Raw genomic sequence first — 19,277 nt, forward strand, 5'->3', positions numbered from 1 at the left:
GTGGATAGACCTTGCATTACCAACTTCACTTAAGATAAATTGAAACTGGTCTTACATGCACACACCCAAAATCATGTACCAGTCCTATGTATGTAAATGGGACAGGGATTATTTCTGTGATTTTGTTTCCCCCTTCTCCCCTTGCCAAGACCCCATCTAGATTATCATTGAACTCTATTTCATCAGGGAGCTTTTAAATGCCTCTGCTGAGGTTTTGCCATTGTCTCTGTGGGTTTATTTTATTTTATTTTCCTGTTCTTTCTTTCTTTCTTTTTTTTTTTTTTTTTTTTTTTTGGGTTTATGGCAATTGTGGTCAGGTTGATTTTACCCTTTTCCATAATCTGTAATATAGTTCTGGTTGCAGAATTTCCGTGGTACTTATTATAATTATGTGAGTGCACCAGATGTATGTTTGGCAGGCAGGCTTCATGTTGTGAAGAATATGGTATAGGTTTTAAGTAAGAAAATGCTGAACATGGCACTGAAATTTTTAAAAATTAAAATTACTGGTTCCTGAGGGTTATATAAAATTTTAAGCTTGTCATTTTAATTAAATGCATTTGAAGTCCTTAATCAAGAGGGCCGTACAGGTAGCAGCATGCTTTTAATGAATACTAACTGAAAATAAACTAGTTAGTAATAAATTTTAGTCATTGATATAGGAAATATACTCCTGACATTTTTAGATGAATTCAGGTTTTTCCTTTCTCCAGGATGTGCACATATACTGCCCTCATGAATGTTGCTACCTGCTTTTAGTGGATATATGAAAATGAATGAGAAGTATCCTATCAAAATTGTTTTAATAGGTTGTGGTGTAGTGAAATGTACAGTCCTTCCTGTTCATTAATTGATGCAAATCTAATGTATCCTTCCTGAGAATAATTTTTAAAACAGTTAAATGTGCTTGGGCACTTTACTTATTGAGAAATGGAGGAGCAGAGATGAAACTTTTGATACTGAAGAAGAAAGTACGGTACTTTTTGTTTCATCAGTACATTATTATTGAAGGGTCATATGTCACATGAATCCTTTTTATGTTAAATTGTGGTTGAACATTTCTTGTAACATAACAGAGAGCTATTAACTTTATATTTAACCTTTCTCTAAATTTGTTCTCTAGCAATTCTGCTGAGCCATCTGGCTCTTTTATAAAGAGCAGGGTTTTTGCCTGGAGATGTGTTACTCATAATTGCATTAAAAGGGGTAAAAATATCATACTTAATCACCTTTTATTGATAAATTAGTGTTTTTTCTTAGCTCCTCTTCTACTTGATTTATTTCCTTTTTGACACTTTTTTTTTTCTTTAAAGGGAAGTGTCCTCCTATTGGATAACTTTTTTAAATTTCCACATCATTGTTAATTCAGTTATTTTATTTTCTTCATGAATAAGTAGGTAGAAGTCCTGGTAATCCAGCCAGGGATAAGATATTTTCTTAATTTTCCCAGAAATATTCCTGGGATATTGTTATGAGTGGTGCATGGTTGGTCTCTGAGAAAGCTTTGATACTGCTGCATGGGAAATTTTCTCACATTTATCTCCATTATAGACCAAGGGTGATGACAAACTTTTCTGCTTTTTCTTTAATGTAATCTTCAATAGTATAATTAATATAGGGCTTAGTTCAGTTAGAAGGTTCTCCCTCTCTCTGAAGAAGTCATCCATCAGTCTCAGACATAGTGTGCCAAATTGGATCCAGATTTAGAAAAGCTTCTATTTCTTTTTGTCCCAATTAGGTGGTATGAAAATATTTTTCTTATATCCTCTAATGTGGTAACATAGAGTATTTCAAAGTTATATTCTCTTTCATGAACTAGTTGCTCGCTAGCTATGTTCAGTTGATTATTCTTAAAATAGACTGGTGCAAAATGCTTCAATAGTGTAATATAGGTAGTAGAACATTTCATGGTACTCGTGATTTCTGTTTGGATATAGAGCCCAATTCATTGTTGGAGCAGCAAGGAGGACCAAATAGTGTAGAGAGGTTTGTGGCTCATGTGGGACCCCAGAGAGTGGGGATTTTGTAAAGTCTTTCTCTACTGGTATCAGTTGGGTAGTGCCTTTAAATCATATACTTGTGAAAGGTTTTTAAGAAGTTAAATTAAGCATCTGTACTTAGGTTCAAATTCAACTTTTCTTATTTCCTAATGCTGCAGAAAGGTTTTCTTACTATATTTTCAAAAGATGATATTAACATTACCATTTTAGAACATTTTTCTTTAGGATTACTTCCCTCTCATTTGACCTAATTGCATATATTGGAAAGTTCACTGAAGCATTTATAGAATACCCCACTTTTTTTGTTTATGCAGTTATTTAAACTGCATTAAACCTAAAGATACCAAACAGCATTTGCCAACACATCTTTCATGGGCCATTTATTTAAGGAGCAACAGACACATCCAATATATGGCCACTAAAAAAGGGCATTTTTTTGTAGTTGTTTTGGGGAAGGGACACATTCTTTTTTGGACTTTTCCTTTTCTGGGTGGTCATGCCACTACCTCCTAGGCCTTAATATTAATAATCACTTTTAAATTCTAAAACAGATGGGGATGTTATATAGCTTTTGCAAATACTGAAATTATTTTGCCATTAGCTAGAGTTACAGATACCACTGTGAGCTAACTTCTTTTTAGGTAAGTGTTTTTTGTTGCCTACACAAAAGTCCATCCTTTAGAAGACATAATTTTATTTTCTTACCCCTTTCTTACTCATATCAGATTTAATCTAGTCTATCCCTGTAGCCCTGGCGTTTAGGTGCCTTTCATTATATTTAAGATCATATATCTGTATGTATGTATATGTCATCTAGGGAGGACAGGGAGGGAATTGGTACCCTGTTATTTAATCCAACCAAGACATCTTTAATTGAATGATAAATAGAGTGGTAGCACTAAACAAGAGTTTCTGACTTGACAGTTACAGAGAGCTCACAACAGCTTCTCACTCTCTGTTTTGGTCTATCTTTGTATGGGTAAAGAAAAGAATAGACCTGAGAACTATAATAATAATCTCTTCAGAAAGCCTACTGTGCCTTGACTTTCTCATCTGGATGCAGAGATTGTTTTATTGCTTCTCAGAGATCCCTAGGCAGTAAGTGTTCCCATTTGGACCACAAAACTACAAAATCCAGAATGGGCAAGGGCATTCCAAATAATAGTTTCATTGTAGTTTTACCACTTTCAGTGTGTAAGGAGAACTTTTCTCATTTTTAAGTCTTATATGCCTTGTTGCCACTTCGCTAAAACTCTTCCTTCAAGACCCTGGTAAAGAAAAGAGGCTCCCAAAGACTCTGTGCAGACAAATTACAAATTGCCATTCAGATAGATGGTCTGTTTTTCACTGGAATCTTGTTGTAACATTATTTACTCTATTACTCAGTTTAAATTTAGTTCCTTTTGGAACCTTCCTAGTAGGAATCTAGTTCTTAAAGTACAAAAGGAACTTGATTTAAGGCATTTTCTCTAGAAAGCAGTCTTATGACAACATAATAGTAAGGTCCCACTGTAGGACTGAGCTCTTTATTGTCTTTTATCTGGTACCTACTTCATTTGGCACTTGTAGCTTATAATTCTGTACCATACATTAACATTTTTGTTTGAATCTATGGCCTATGAAAAGCTTATGATCTCTGACATAAATGCAGTGAAAAGCTATCTGTCCCAAAGAATGAATTTGAATAAGGCTTTTCATCCTCCCTATAAAAGCTTTAGATTGATACCTTGTCATGAATGCAGTCAAGTATCAAATTTTCCTCAAAACTGTTTTTTAAAAATTGCTCAAGGGATTTGATTATGCTTCTAGATTATGTATGCAATTAGCTTCACCACTGACATTTGGCAGCTAAGTGCTCCATGTTATGTTTCAGAGATATATGTTGTAGCTACAATGTTTAGTGCCTATTAGTAGCTGCAAGAGCATTATTGTAGAACTCTCATATTGCCACATATTTGGCAGATCATAGATTGTTTATAGGTAATTTATTATAAATTATAAAAACTCCAAAATGTTCACTGGGTTATTGGGAACCAGTAGTAGGGCCTTAATATGGTAGTTGAAAAAAACAAAATGAAACAAACTCAAAACCATAGGTAGATTGATGTTTGGATCTTTAATGGCTAGTGTTTTTATTCAGTCTCTGAGATTTCAGTTCCACTTGGGCTTTGAGGTCCAATAAACATGAAGGAAAAGTAAATTGATTGCATTTGGTCTTCAGAAAGGGTTGTTTAAATGAATAATTCAGGGAAATAATTGAGTACAATTATATTTTTCTTCCCTTCTGCAACAATTATTGGCAGGCTTCACAGCTTTACAAAAGATAAAATGATCCCTGGTTTATTTCTTGATTTCTCCACATCATTCTAGTAAGGGTGTTAAGGAAGAAGAAGGTTCTATCATTCCAGATAAAAAGCACGCAAGGCAGATTTCCTTAGTAGCCATGCTCAACACCACTTTTTAATTTAATAGAGATTATGGGTCTTAAGCCCTTTCTCTCTGGACGATTGCACTACCCTGGAGTTTCCCTCATCCCTGGCTGGTCCCCCAAGTGATGAGTGAATCCACAGATACAACTTCAAATGGAGTGGGAGATTAGGTGTAGAGAGTTTGCTGAAGGTACTATGCTTTATGAATGCTCTACTCATTTCTCCATTTTATTTCCTTTCATACCCAGACATAGAAATGAATTGATGATTGCTCAGTTGGGTGTGGTTTTAATCTCTTTTTCCTTATATGTAGTGAATGTGTAATCATTTTGTCTTTGGGCAAATATTTTCTAATCAAGTTCTGGCCCAAGTTAGCATATGTGTGTGCACACATACACATGTATGTATACATATATGTATTTACACACATGTATCTACACACATACATACATATATGTAATGCTGCCTTTGGAGAACTCTTCTAGGTAAGTAACTATCCTTATGGCAAAGAGCAATTTTCAGTTCAGATAGAAGCCATGGGGAGCTAAAAACAAAACAACTAGGTGTACCTCTTTATCTTCCCCCATAACTTATTTCTTCAATCTGTGGAGAAACTCCAAACTATATGCACAGTGGACTATTTATAAAAAGAAAACATTTTTTAGCTGTGTAAACCACCCTGTAATCCAATCTGTATGTCTGAATGACTATGAATGTGGGTTCTTACTGTTGAAAAAGCCTCCATGATTACGTCCTAAGTTTGATTGGATGTTGGCCAAATGTACTAAATTGTGGCAGTATTTAGAACTGCTGTAGCTGTCTTTTAACAACATAAAATTAGGAAATTGAATGCATTTTGATAGTATGTTAGCTGTCTTTCAGGTTGGTGGCAGTTAGAACATGTAATAATCTCTACCTGGTTTGTAGCTGTAACTGATGTACAGGCAAAGCAAAAAAAAAAAATAAAGAACTTATGAAAACAGAAGCAAATAATGCAATGATATTAGGATATACACTTTTGTATTTTTATTCTTATATAAGGTTATTTGCTGGCTACTGTTGGCCTCTAGTTCAGTCTGTTATTTAAATTCTAATATATGAATTATTTGGATTGAATTTCATGTTCGGGGCCACCTTGTTGTATGTATTGATGTACAGCCTTGAATGTGAATAATTATTGTAAACTATATTTTACAACTTTTTTTCTGGTTTTATTATATAAATTTTCTATTTGGTCAATGATTTAATCATATCTCATAATTTAATGAATCTGTTTATTCTCTTTCCAGATATTTGTGCTTTAGATGTAGTTACTGAATGAATTTTTCACATATGCTCGATAGTCTTGTAATAAAAAAAAAAAGCATGTAGGGCTCTAGGTGTACAATGTCTTGGCTCTTTTCTTTGATTTCTCACCCAGGACCTTCCCTTTCATCACAGAAAATTGAATCCAAGGAGAAGTGGTTTTTCTTTTTAAGAGATGTGTGGGTGCTGTGTTCTTATTTATATTGAAAAAAGTCTGGAGTCCCGATTTGATACTAGCAGTGGAGACCAGTCTGAGGGCCATCTAAGATAGGATTAATACTTGCACCACCTAGTTGGCGGGACTGTCGCGAGGAAAGCGCTCTATAGCTCCTGCGCTAAGTCACTGAAGCGGCCAAAGGGCCAGTTTCAGCTTTGTTTTTACTCCGCGACCCTTGGCGGTCCTCAAGGGGTTGGGGCAGTCAGTTTAGGAGTCCCGGTCCTCGAACTCTGATCCAACGAGAGGGGAAGACTATAGTCTCTGGGTGGAGTGAGGCAACCTCGGCAGCTGACCCACTCGCTCTCTTGAACTTGAAAGTTGGCGCGGTTCCCAGTCTCCTTCGATATCTCCAGCAGGCGGCCACCTTTCGGAATGAATACTTCCGGCACGCGAAGGCGAAGAAGGGGGTGGGGAACTAATTTAAGGAGCTGCTTCCGTTCTGGAGGACTGTCGGGGCGGTACTTCCGTCGGCGGGACCCTTTTGAAGGGTGGACTTGCCTGGCTGGAGAGTGTCTGGCGGATGGTATTAAGTACCGGACGCTTCCGGCCCGAGAAAGCCTACCCGCCTCGAGCTGAGTGTAGGGCCCGATCGGAGGGGCTCAGATCATGGCGGAGAATCACTGCGAGATACTCTCGGCTCCTGGCGCCGCTGCGCTCGGGGTGGGGCCGGGGGGTGGCATATGTCGGCGCTGCGGCTCTGGGCTTGCGCCCCTGGGAGAGCGGGCTACAGGAGGCGGCTCCAAGTGGGTCCGGCTCAACGTGGGCGGCACCTACTTCCTCACCACCCGGCAGACGCTATGCCGGGACCCGAAATCCTTCCTGTACCGCCTGTGCCAGGCAGATCCGGACTTGGACTCGGATAAGGTGAGAGACCCGCCGGATGCCACGCGCCCCCTCTCGGGCCTCCGCTGCTTGGTCCTGGGGCGGAGTGTCTACCCTCCCCCAACTCAAGCTAAGCAGACCCTGGCCTTCCGCGACATACTCGGCGTTCCCCGGCCCCCTCTCCCCTCCCCATTGTCTTAGACCTGGGCTGAGACATCCCTCGGACCCCACTCCTTTCAGACACCTCTACGCCCCATATTGTCCTGCCTCTGGACCGACATTCCTTCAGTCCCGACTTCCAGCGGACACTCCCCCATTCCCATTCATCTCTCTCGTTCCCGAGCTGAGAAGCCGTTGGCTCGGGTTTTGTCGTGGTCCCTTCTTCAGTCTCTGGTCTCTTGGGACTGAGGAGACGAGACTCAAGTCCTTCCGACGGGAGCTGAGGCTAAGACCTCGTTTTCTTTTTCTCTTTATATTATTATATCCTAAGTAGGTCCCCACCTACATGACACTGATTCCGTCTCTCGAGGAGACTCTGGGCTCCTTTTATTCAGTTCTTGACTTCGTGGTGAAGACTTGCACACCAGCCCTTCCCAGGCTAGGGGAGCCCAGGGTAACATTGTAGTTCAATCCCATTTAACTAACTGGGAGGATTCCAGATGCCACACTTTGGGACTAGCCAATATTCTCATTTCTCAACCTGAGGACCCCCAGGGGTCCTTGCTGTCCTTTTCCAACCCTCGGTTGACATTGTCCATTTTTGTTTCCTGAACCCAGCGTACCCTCCCTTCTCCCCCTCTACCATCCTCAAAAAAACCATCCCTTTGAAGTGCCTTCCCTTTTTCCCCTGGAAAGCTATTTCTGGTGTCCCATAAACCCTCTTGTTGTGAGAGGCCCATCATTCTCTTCCCCGGATTGAGGAGATCATCCTAAATGATTCGCTCCCTGAATTGAATAGACCTTCATATGACTTACCTTAAAAGGCAAGATTTCTTAAACTTTTTCCACTCACCATCCCTTTTCACATGACCCGGGCACATAAGTATATAAATAAAATAGGTCTACAAATCAAACATTTGCTGAAAATAAAGCATAATTTTGCAACTCCCATATTTAGTTAGGAGACCCCATTTGGGGTCTTAAACTAGTTTAAGAAGCTGAGTTATAAGGGACCTCGAGTTTCCCTTACTTTCATTCCACTGAGTTCTCCAGCACTTCTACCCTAATGTTCTAATAGGAAGACCTTGCAATTTCCAGTCTCACTTTTTTGTTTACTAGGCTGCAGGAATGTCCCTAGTCTTTTGGTATCTGCCTTGATTCCTGCTATTATTAAAAACTTTTTCCAACCTAGATGCTGAGGTCCTGGCAACAGCTTTTCCCCTAGTGAAAACTACCCCTCACCCTTTCCCAACACTTACCACTTTCTCTTCTACCTTCTATAATTGATGTTCTTCTACTCTTTGGGAAGTGCCTGTGAGATTTTAGTTTAAAATTTTCATGCTTTTGTTTCCCCTTTATTTAATGGAATACTTTATTTTGTTGTCTTTCCCTTCCCCCTGCCTTTTTTTTTTTTTTGAGGTAGTACTGGGGTAGGGCTCACTCTCCATTCTCTTTATAAATATAGTTATTTGTTGTCTTTGATAACTATATGATATAGATCTTGCTCTCTCTCTATATGTAGATGTTGTTAATTTCCCAGAAGTTTGACATTGAGCACAATAGCACTATTTGGGACAAGTTTTTTATATAGCATTTATTTTGACCTGCTTTTTTTCCTTAATATGATTTTTTTGAAAGAGGTTTTATCTTGCTAAGGCACCCTTTAATGGTGTTATGAAGGATTAGGAGTTAAGTCTAAGCCCTCTTCAGTTTATCCTTTAACTTAATAACACATTTGTTGTTTTTCAGTGCCCTAGAAAGGATTATGGATGGTTGGCCTAGGTAAACTGTCCTTCATTAATTTAATACTTATAATGTATGTGTGACAATAAAATATTCCTTGACCATCTATCTGCTTCAGATTGTTACCCTTGTACAAAACTGTACTGCTCAAGATCCTTAATTCTTAAATATCTCCAAACTTAAAATGCTGTTATCTTTTTCTATTTACAACGAACTGCTTCTTATTCCTTCTTTCACCTTGATTTTTGGTTCCCATTCTTGAATTATGGAATACATGTTACTAACTTGCAGTGTAATTTGGACTAGAAAATGAAAACTTTTTTAACTTTTACCTTTTCAAATACTGTAAAAAATCCCTAGAACTAGGAAGGACTTTAGAGTTCATCTAGTCCAACTCTGACTAAAACATCCCTCTCTATTTTCCTTGTGTGTGTGTGTGTGTGTGTGTGTGTGTGTGTGTGTGTGTGTGTGTGTGTTTTGTAGTTGGATATGTATGTCTGTACCTCATACAGTAACTCATTTAATTTTTGAACAGCTGTAATTATTTGGAGTTTATAATTGAGTATAGCTTTACAACAGTTATTTGCTTATGGTAAGAGTTGTCCACTTTCAATTCTTTATTTAATTTTTTTGCTAAGGTAATTGGGGCTAAGTGACTTGCTCAGGATCACACAGCTAGGAAGTGTTAAGTGTCTGAAGCTAAATTTGAACTCAGGACTTAAGGGCTGGTGCTCTATCCACTTCGCCACCTAGCTGCCCCAGCCTTTTATTTTCAAAACATGGTATTTTTTTCAATCCTTGACCTCGAGGTGAAGACCTGCACACCCAAATATTTACCTTTGCAAAACCTTGTATTCCACTTTTTTTCCCTTCCCCCATACATATGTTAAAATCTGTGAAATTCTATATCTATTTTCACAATAATCTTGCTGCACAAGAAAAATCAGATCAAAAAGGAAAAAAATGAGAGAAAACAAAATACAAGCAAATAACAAAGAAGTGAAAATACTATGTTGTAATCATATTCAGTTCCCACAGTCTCTCTCTGGATGTAGATGGCTCTCTTCATCACAAGACCATTGAAACTGGCCTGAACCATCTTATTATATATATTTTTTATTGTAGCTTTTTATTTACAAGATATATGCATGGGTAATTTTTCAGCATTGACAATTGCAAAATCTTTTGTTCCAACTTTTCCCCTCCTTTCCCCTAGATGGCAGGTTGACCAATATATGTTAAATATGTTAAAGTATAAGTTAAATACTATATATATATACATGTCCACAGTTATTTTGCTGTACAAGAATAGGACTTTGAAATAGTGTACAATTAGCCTGTGAAGGAAATCCAAAATGCAGGTGACAAAAATAGAGGAATTGGGAATTCTATGCAGTGGTTCATAGTCATCTCCCAGAGTTCTTTTGCTGGGTGTAGCTGGTTCAATTCATTACTGCTCTATTGAAACTGATTTGCTGAACCATCTTATTATTGGAAAGAGTCACATTCATCAGAATTGATTGTTGTATAATATTGTTGGGTTCTGATCACTTCACTCAGCACTTTATGTTAGTCTCTCTAAGTCTCTCTGAATCATCCTGCTGATCGTTTCTTACAGAAAATAATATTCCATAATATTTATATACCACAATTTATTTAGCCATTCTCCAAATGATGAACATCCACTCATTTTCTAGTTTTTTGCCACTACAAAGAGGGCTGCCACAAACATTTTTGCACATATGGGCCCCATTCCCTCCTTTAGGATCTCTTTGGGATATAAGCCTATATAACACTACTGGATCAAAGGGTATTGCACAGTTTGATAACTTTTTGAACATAATTCCAGTTGCATTCCAGAATGGCAGGATTCACAGAACAGTAATTTTTTTACCAATTTATTCTGAGTTGGTGAACTTTATAGGAGTTACTAATGTTTCTGTTATCCTCTTGAATTGTAATAATTTAGTTTATTATGCTTCTGTTATGGGTATTGTACTGGGAGAGAAAGATTTCAATACTTTGGATATGTGACCTCATTGATGTGGATATTCCCAGTGGTGCAGATTACACCCTCTCCATAACTTCTTATTCTGCAGATTTTTGTTCATTTTTTTTCTGTAAATCCATCAGAGGAGATCCATTGAACATGTTGAGAGCTGTCTTTTAGATCTTGTGAGATTGCATGAATGCCAGTGGGGTATTTTTCAGTTATTTTCATGACCCATAAAGATGTAATTACTATATAATTATTATTATATAATTACATTTTGAAAGCTTTCCTTTTTTTTTTTTTTATAACAATTTATTATTTTTCAGAATACATGCAAATAGCCCTTTTTGTAGTGGTAAGAATTGATGCTCATCAGTTGGTGAATGGCTGAATAAGTTATGGTATGGTATGGTATGAATGTTATGGAATATTATTGTTCTATAAGAAATGATAAGTAGGATGCTTTCAGAGAGGCCTGTAGAGATTTATATGAACTGATGCTGAGTGAAATGAGCAGAACCCGGAGATCACTGCATATAGCAACAAGAAGATTACATGATCTGATGGACATGGCTCTTTTCAGTAATGAGATGCCTCAGACCAGTTCCAATGATCTTGTGATGAAGAGAGGTATCTACACCCAGAGAGAACTCTGGGAACTGAGGGTGGATCACAACATAACATTTTCACTCTTTTTGTTGTGATTTGCTTGCATTTTGTTTTCTTTCTGATTTTTTTTTTCCTTTTTGATCTGTTATTTCTTGTGTGACAAGATAATTATATAAATATGTATGTATATATTGAATTTAATATATTTTTATCATGTTTAACATATATTGGACTACTTGCCATCTAGGGGAGGGGATAGGGAAAAGGGAGAAAACATTGGAACACAAGGTTTTGTAAGAATTAATGTTGAAGAATTATTCATGTACGTTTTGAAAATAAAAAGCTTTGGGGGCAGCTAAGTGGCACAGTGGATAGAGCACCAGCCTTGAATTCAGGAGGACCCTTTCAAATGTGGTCTCAGACACTTAATACTTCCTAGCTGTGTGACCCTGGGCAAGTCACTTAACCCCAGACTCCGAGAGGAGAGAGAGAGAGAGAGAGAGAGAGAGAGAGAGAGAGAGAGAGAGAGAGAGAGAGAGAGAGAGAGAGAGAGAGAGAGAGAGAGAGGGAGAGAGGGAGAGAGAGGGAGGGAGAGGGAGGGAGAGGGAGGGAGAGGGAGGGAGAGGGAGAGGGAGGGAGAGGGAGGGAGAGGGAGAGAGAGAGAGGGAGAGGGGGAGAGAGAGGGAGAGAGAGAGAGAGAGAGAGAGAGAGAGAGAGAGAGAGAGAGAGAGAGAGAGAGAGAGAGAGAGAGAGAGAGAGAGAGAGGAGAGAGAGGAGAGAGAGGAGAGAGAGGAGAGAGAGGAGAGAGAGGAGAGAGAGAGAGAGAGAGAGAGAGAGAGAGAGAGAGAGAGAGAGAGAGAGAGAGAGAGAGAGAGAGAGAGAGAGAGAGAGAGAGAGAATGAATGAATATGAATAGGTAGCCTGAAACCTTTCATGAATGTTGAGACTCGGTCCTTAAATTCCCTCACTTCAAACAGAAAACTTCTTCCTGGTATAATCCAATTGCTTTTGTTATCCCTGTTTTCCTTAATGCTGTTTCTGTTTGTTCAAATAGTACATGAGGGATTGTGGTGTTACACGCCAGGTATGGTGTTGAATGAAAAAAAGAGTTTGCTTTAGAAATTTTTATAAACTGTTACTTTTTTTTTTTTTTTTTTTTTGCTATCCTCCCTCTAGCTTCCTGGAAGGAAATAAAGATGAAAAGTATTGATTGTTCTAACCAAGAAGTTTATATAGTAAGGCAAACAGACATACAGAAGTATTATAATAAATTAGAAAATGTTTGTGTGTAAGAAGAGTTCAGTTGAGTGATCTGAGAGATTCAAAAGGGAAGGATCCTTTCTGGCTGACAATTATAGAAAAGCACTTGAGCTGAGGCTTGAAGAATGGGAAAAGTGTTCAAAAGTATGTTATTAAAAGATGTGAGAGAGTTGTGGGCAGGTTGATAGCTGAGAACTATGAATATTCCAGAATGGATGGAGATTAGAGGGAAGGAAGTAAAAGTGACAGCCCATCATGAAATTAAGTTGGAAAAGCAATTTGGAGCTGGATTGCTAGCGACCTTTTTGGGGAAGACTTCTGAGAGTTTTTGAGATGGTTTCTGAAGTTAGATTTTTTTTTTTTTTTTAATTAGGACTTGATATTTATTATTCTGTTTTTTTCAGGTTATATATGTATATTAACTTTTTTCAGATGCGCATTTCTTTTTGAATCTTGTTGGGAAAATCTGAACAAAGTGAAAATTCACAAGAGAAAAAAAATAAAATTAACATGTGTTGATTTACATTCAATCTATAGAGTTCTTTTTCTGGGTGCAGATGGCATTTTCTATCCAAAGTTTATTGGGATTGTGAGTCAGATATCTGCTATAGAAGGATTACTTTGAGACAGAAGAAAGTCTGGTGGCAGAGAGATGAATGAGGAAGTTATTATAGTATTCACAAATGCATTTTTTAAACCTTGATTTACTATTTGGAATTCATGATAAGATTTTTGGTGCTCCATAAACTGTTTGAGAAATCTGGCCTGAAAATTTTTAGCATTAGATGTTCATACCATTAAAAAATGAAAATCTGAGGTTGTACCATATATGCCCTTTTTTCTACCAGTAGAATTCAACTTTTGTAAACTTGAAATTATTTTCAGTAGTGATCTTTGCTAGTTTAGCTCTAATTTTCCACCTTTTGGAAATGGCATCACATAAGATGACATTTAACTATATGGCTTATCTGTAAAATTAGCATTTATACAAATGATGTGTTTTAACTTATTTAAATTGATAGTGGCTATTTAGATTTTTATTACTACTCTATTGTTATGTAGTTGACCAAAAAGTTAAATCACATTTCTTTACTAGAAGGCTATGCTATTGAGGGCATAGCCTGCATTGCGCTAATCTATGCTGAACTGCTTAAGTTTGGCTCTTAAGGAGAACTATTTCATCTTAATCTACCATCTCTTATGCTGGTACCCCTTTTAAAAAATGTATGCGTTACTATAATGGGAGGCCTTTTTAATAATAGTACTAATGGCTGGAAATTAGAGACATTTGAAATAATCTAAGTTTGCTGTGTTCCAAAAGAATTGGATTCTAGCCTCATCTTTGTTATTAACTCCTCTCACCTATCACTTTGGGCAAACTCCTCCTTACTTTGAGCTTTAATTTCCCCATTTCTAAAATGATTAGTCTAGATGATTTCTAAGAGCCCATTGGATGTATAATAATGATAATCAAAATCTTTATTGTGCTAGGACTGGAAATACAGTGAATTCCCTACTTGCCCTGTTTTCAGAATATAAAATTCTTTCAGAGTGATTTCTCATTAATTTTCACTTAAGCATATTTGGATTTTAGATAACATAACTAAAAATGAATGAATAACAGAGGATCAATTGCTCTTGATTCTTAATAAAGTGGTTGATATTAAATTAGTATTAGCTTTACTCACAGCTAATATAATTGGCCTAGGATTAGATCATATCTTGATATTAGATGAGAGATCTTCAAGTCAAGGCTGAATGCTCCCTTGTTAGATATATTGTCTATGTGGTTCCTTTTTTGGAGATGGGCTGAATAGATGCCCTCAGAAATTCTGTGTGTATGTCAAATAAATAACATCTTTATTAAAGTCCTTTATTATCACATTAATCTTTTTTCTTCTTTTTTAGCAGAATGAAAAATTTATTGGGATCTCACCTTTGTCCAAATAAATACAACTAGTTTATTTATATGCTTGTAGGTTTGCACAGTGCTTTAGAAATATCTCATTTTATCCTTACAACAACTCTTAGAGTTAGGTACAATTATCTTTATCTTTTTATAGTTGAAGAGACTGTGGTGAGCAGACATTAAATGACTTGACCCAGAGTCACACAGGAAGTATCTCAGGGTAGATTTGAAATTCAGGTCTTCCTGACTCTGGATGCAGGACTTTAACCATTGTGCCACTTAATAGTAAATCATAGATTTCTTATTAATCTAGATGAGTACAGTATTTAAAACTTTTATCTAGATGAATATGGTTTTTATGTATGGGGGAGGGAAGTATTTCTTAATGATGTGGTAGAGAATGAATTAATAGATACTTAAAGTTCTCTTTGTAGCATTTTCTCAATTGAATCTTCTTGGATTTGAATCTTGGGGATAGAAAAGGTCAACACTTTCTGTTGCTGAACAAGCAGAATGTTTATTAAAGGTCTGATGTATACATAAAGCTGCTCAAGGAATAGTTCTTGAGTAATTCAAATTCTATGATCCTATGAATTCCAAAGCAACACATTAAGTATCTAAAAATAATATAGTATGAGCCAAGCATATGTGTTCATACACATATATACCTACACACTGTAAGAAGTATATAAAAAAAAAAAAAAGATTAGATTGTGGTAAGCTAAATAGAAGGAATTTATTAGAGTTAGATGACAATTGGATGTTCAGTGGATTCAAATTCACTCTCAGGAGCTTGCTTACTAGCTGTGGGACCCAGGGCAAGTCCTTTAACCTCTTTGCCTCACTTTCCTCATCTGGAAAATAAGGATATTAGCACCTACCTCTTAAGGATTTTGTGAGGATTAAATGAGATTAAAATTTGTAAAATACTTGGTACTTAGCAGTACTTAAGGAATCTTTCTTGCCTTCTAGAGCATTTGAGTTTTTCACACTGTTAAAGCTTATGGTAGGTTAGAACTAGAAAAGACCTTACAAATCATCTAATCTGACTTGCTTATTTTACAAAGAAACAAAGTTCAGAGAGACACACAGATAGTAGGAGAGCTGGAATTAAATCTTGACTTCTAGCTATGTTTCTTCTGTTGCTCAGTTCCATTTTGGACTGGCAAAGATGTTGGTAAATCACAGATTCAGAAGAGTTACAAGCCAGGGTTTGGAAACAGGTTGTAGAAAGTTGTATGGAAGAGATACCCACTAAGGAGGGCTTTGTTTATGATATTTCTTTGGACAAAGGGTTCTTGACTGTTTTCTGTGTCATGGACCCCTTTGAAAGTCTAGTGCTCATCCCTTTTCAGAATAACAATATGTACCTTGGTTTAGAAAGGAAACCGATGGGGGCAGCTAGATGGTGCAGTGGATAGAGCACCAGCCTTGAATTCAGGAGGATGAGTTCAAATGTAGTCTCAAGATACTTAATACTTCCTAGCTGTGTCACCCTGGGCAAGTCACTTAACCCCAGCCTCAGAAAAGAAAAGGAAAAAAAAGGAAACGGATTCCTGAAATATTGTTATTAAAATGTTAAAAAAAATTAATAAACCCTAAGTTAAGAAACTTCTATATATCAAAATGCCTTCTACTTAAATTTGGAGGAAGGGAGGGATTAGGTTTAGAATCAAATAACTGATACAGAGTAGAAGGGGAGATGGGAAGGTCAAGGGAGAAATTTGGGAAGGCACTCAAATGAGAAAATCAAGAAAACTTTATTGGAAGTACTCCTGGAGTTGTGCTTAGAAAGAAAAGAAAGGGATTTTAGCAAATGGGGTGGTGGTATATTGTGAGGAAATGAAGTTATTAGCAAAGAGACACAGATTGCAAGATAAGAATGGGAGATGGGAGTAGTTCATTCAGGTTAGAATATTAAGTGCTAGCAGCAGTTTATATTTCTAATGTTCTTTATTAGTTATAAGGCTTTCTTTTCACTACCACCCTGTGGCAGGCAGTGCATGTAGTATTACTGAATAGTTTACAACTAGTAATACAAATAGTATTATCCCCATTTGATAGTTGAAGAAATGGGACTAATGAAAGGTTATGACATGTCTGGGTTCACATAAGTTAGTAATTGCCAGAGGCAAGATTTGTGAACTTGGCCTCCTTGAGCCCTAGTCCAGTGCTCTTATAACAGTACTTCCTTCCTATGATGAGTAAGGGTAGTGGGAGAGAAGGTTGTATAGATAGGTTATTGTCAGATTGTGAAGGAATTTGAATTTCAGTTTTAAGAATTAAATCTTTGAAGAAGGCACTGAAAATTTCTGAGGAGCCAATTGGCATTGTCTGAGCCATTCATTAGAAATATAATTTTGACAGCAACAAATTGTGAACTGGAAAGAAAAGATACTTGGAGGGAGTTTAGGAATTAAAAAAAAAAAAGATAGAAAACAAGATTACTTTAGGAATGGGTAATTTTCAAACAAAATTCAGTCTGGGGAGAAACAAACCTCCACAACTCAAAGTAGCCCAATGAGAACTTGGCATTTGAACAAGGCCATTGTGATTGCTTTGGTGCTGCAGATGTGGAGGCATCACATGGAACACTGAAGGGTAGGGAATATGCTGATGCATTTAGCCAGATATCGATTTAATTTATTACATCAGTGTTTACCCCAAAGTCCTTCACGGTAGAAACATCTAAGTAACTTAAAGACCATATTAGAAAATAGCTCTTAAGGAAGAAGAAAGAACAGTTTGTTACAATGAACCAGAATTAAAGTAAGTGTGCTAAAACACAGGAAGAATTGGAAGGAAGAAGGAAGACTATTTAGATATTGTAGTAATGTAGGCAAAGAAGAAAAAGATGTTAGGGTGGAAGTTAAAAGGAAAGAATGAATAGATACTTATACAGATGGTGAGAGATAGGAAAAAATCAAAGATGAGTTAGTTTTCAATTATCTGAGTTATCAATTGAGAAGTTAGAGGGAAGGTTTTGAGGAAGAATTCAGTTTTTGATAATGTTTAATTTCAAATGTTGGACAGGAACCATCTAATTAGTTGCAGGATTCAGTAAAACTATCTGCTAGGTAATTGAAAATATAATACTGGATATCTGGGGAAGTTATAGCCTTATGCTTCCGTATTTTCCCCAGTGTCTAACATGTGGACTGAACACTTAAATACTCAATAAATATTTGTTAGATTTATTTTAGTTATTATTCCATGTATGCTGAAGCACTTCACTCAGTGATTGTTCTCTTATCAGACATTAGTCATCTCTTATGTGCTGAGCGCTGCATTAGCATTGGAAGAAATGCAAAGTTTTGGTAAGATACAGTCTTTAACTTCATGCAGCTTCTCAGCCCTATGGGGCATAACATACAGATGCAAGAATAAAAATAACATATTGAATGTTCATGTGGATTATTTTTGCCTGACCTGTGGTATTGCTTTCTGAATTTGTATTGGTCTGATCAGCTATAGTTGGATGCACTATGCCTCTGTCACAGTGATGTTATTTTGATCTCTTTGAACATTTGTTGGATGGGGCATTTGAATTGAGTTATTTTTTGGCATAGACCATAAATGGGCACTTGGCATGTCATGAAGATGGAAGGAGAGTTCTGTGGGTGGTCTGCATTGGGGTAGAGAAGGTTTCATCAGTCAGGTATATTGTTCTTGGAGTAAGAGTTGGAGTTGGACTGTGAGGATGGCCAGAGATATATTCAATATGGATATAGAGAAATGCAAGTATAAATTGCTTATGGGAAATATCATAGGACTTTCAATAATCCCCAGAGAGTTCTTTGGTGAACAGTAGCTTCAGGAACAGTCATAAAAGGAGATGGTTAGAACAAATAACTAGGACTGTGAGTGACAAATAAAACCAATTCTGCCAACTCCTTTAGCATTGAAAAGAAAATCCTGCAAACCACATTCTTTAGCTGTGACTGTTGTAATCTACTTTCTTTTGTGGTTTAAAAAAATGTCAACAGCTATAGAGTTCAGAATCTCTAGTAGTATTTCTACTTGTTTGTCACTGACAAGTTAATATTGATAGATTGTGGGATAACCATTTGTTTCTCAGTACCCACTGCCCTGTTTTCCGGTATACTATGTGGGATAGAAGAGGTTGAGGTTTCCACAGTAAGATGTAACCCTAGAGTGAGGACTAGAGGGCCTTCTATCTCTTCTCCAGCCTAATTCTGCCTGAAGTCCCCACTAACCTTGCTCCCTTTCTCCATGGGGAATATACTATCATGTAGCTAAATGAGGCCCCTCTCTGGGAGACGGTTATGACTGTTGGATGGCTTCCCAGGTCCCCGCTGGTTTCTGGCCTGTCCTCAGAACATCACGGCCCCCTTCTTGGGGCAAAATCTGATCAAAAGGTCTTGAACTCGTTTGTAAGAGAGGGTTTTATGTTATTACTCCCCTTGTGAGCCCTGTCCCTTCTTCCCACCCTGCTCCAAACTTTTGTTGAATTCAGTTGATTCTCCTTTTCAAACATCTTGTATAAGCTCCTTTCTTTCCTTTGCCCATCACTAGCACCCAATTCAGATTCTTGTTAGCTTGTGTTTGAACTGTTGCAGCAGCAGCTTTCTAACTGACATCTCTCCTCATTTGGTCTAAAATAAAATTCCATTCCCTGCAAGAAGCATTTTCTGAAGTTTCTATCACATATCCTATCCGTTATAACTGCCTTCTCTTTTTGTTTTTCTCAAATTCACGCTGTATCTTGTTTGTACTTCGTTGTTTTTGTTTCTGCCCTCCACCCCACCAATTTTTATCCTTAATCCTTGAGATCAAGAACTTTCTTTTGCCTTTCTTTGACTCCCTAGTA

The 19,277-nt window shown here is 37.3% G+C and overlaps 1 protein-coding gene across 2 annotated transcripts in view; it reads left to right on the forward strand.

The window, feature by feature from the left end:
- Positions 1–5,812: 5,812 nt before the first annotated feature.
- Positions 5,813–19,277, forward strand: part of KCTD5 (potassium channel tetramerization domain containing 5) — a 94,359-nt gene continuing 80,894 nt past the window's right edge. For both annotated transcript variants that reach the window (XM_074279865.1, XM_074279866.1), the window contains exon 1: positions 5,813–6,815. In XM_074279865.1, the coding sequence (XP_074135966.1) occupies positions 6,558–6,815 (258 nt within the window). In that variant the 5' untranslated portion in view covers positions 5,813–6,557. The remainder of the gene's footprint in view (positions 6,816–19,277) is intronic.

The sequence above is a fragment of the Sminthopsis crassicaudata genome, chromosome 1 (genome assembly GCF_048593235.1).
Source record: "Sminthopsis crassicaudata isolate SCR6 chromosome 1, ASM4859323v1, whole genome shotgun sequence".
NCBI lineage: Eukaryota > Metazoa > Chordata > Mammalia > Dasyuromorphia > Dasyuridae > Sminthopsis > Sminthopsis crassicaudata.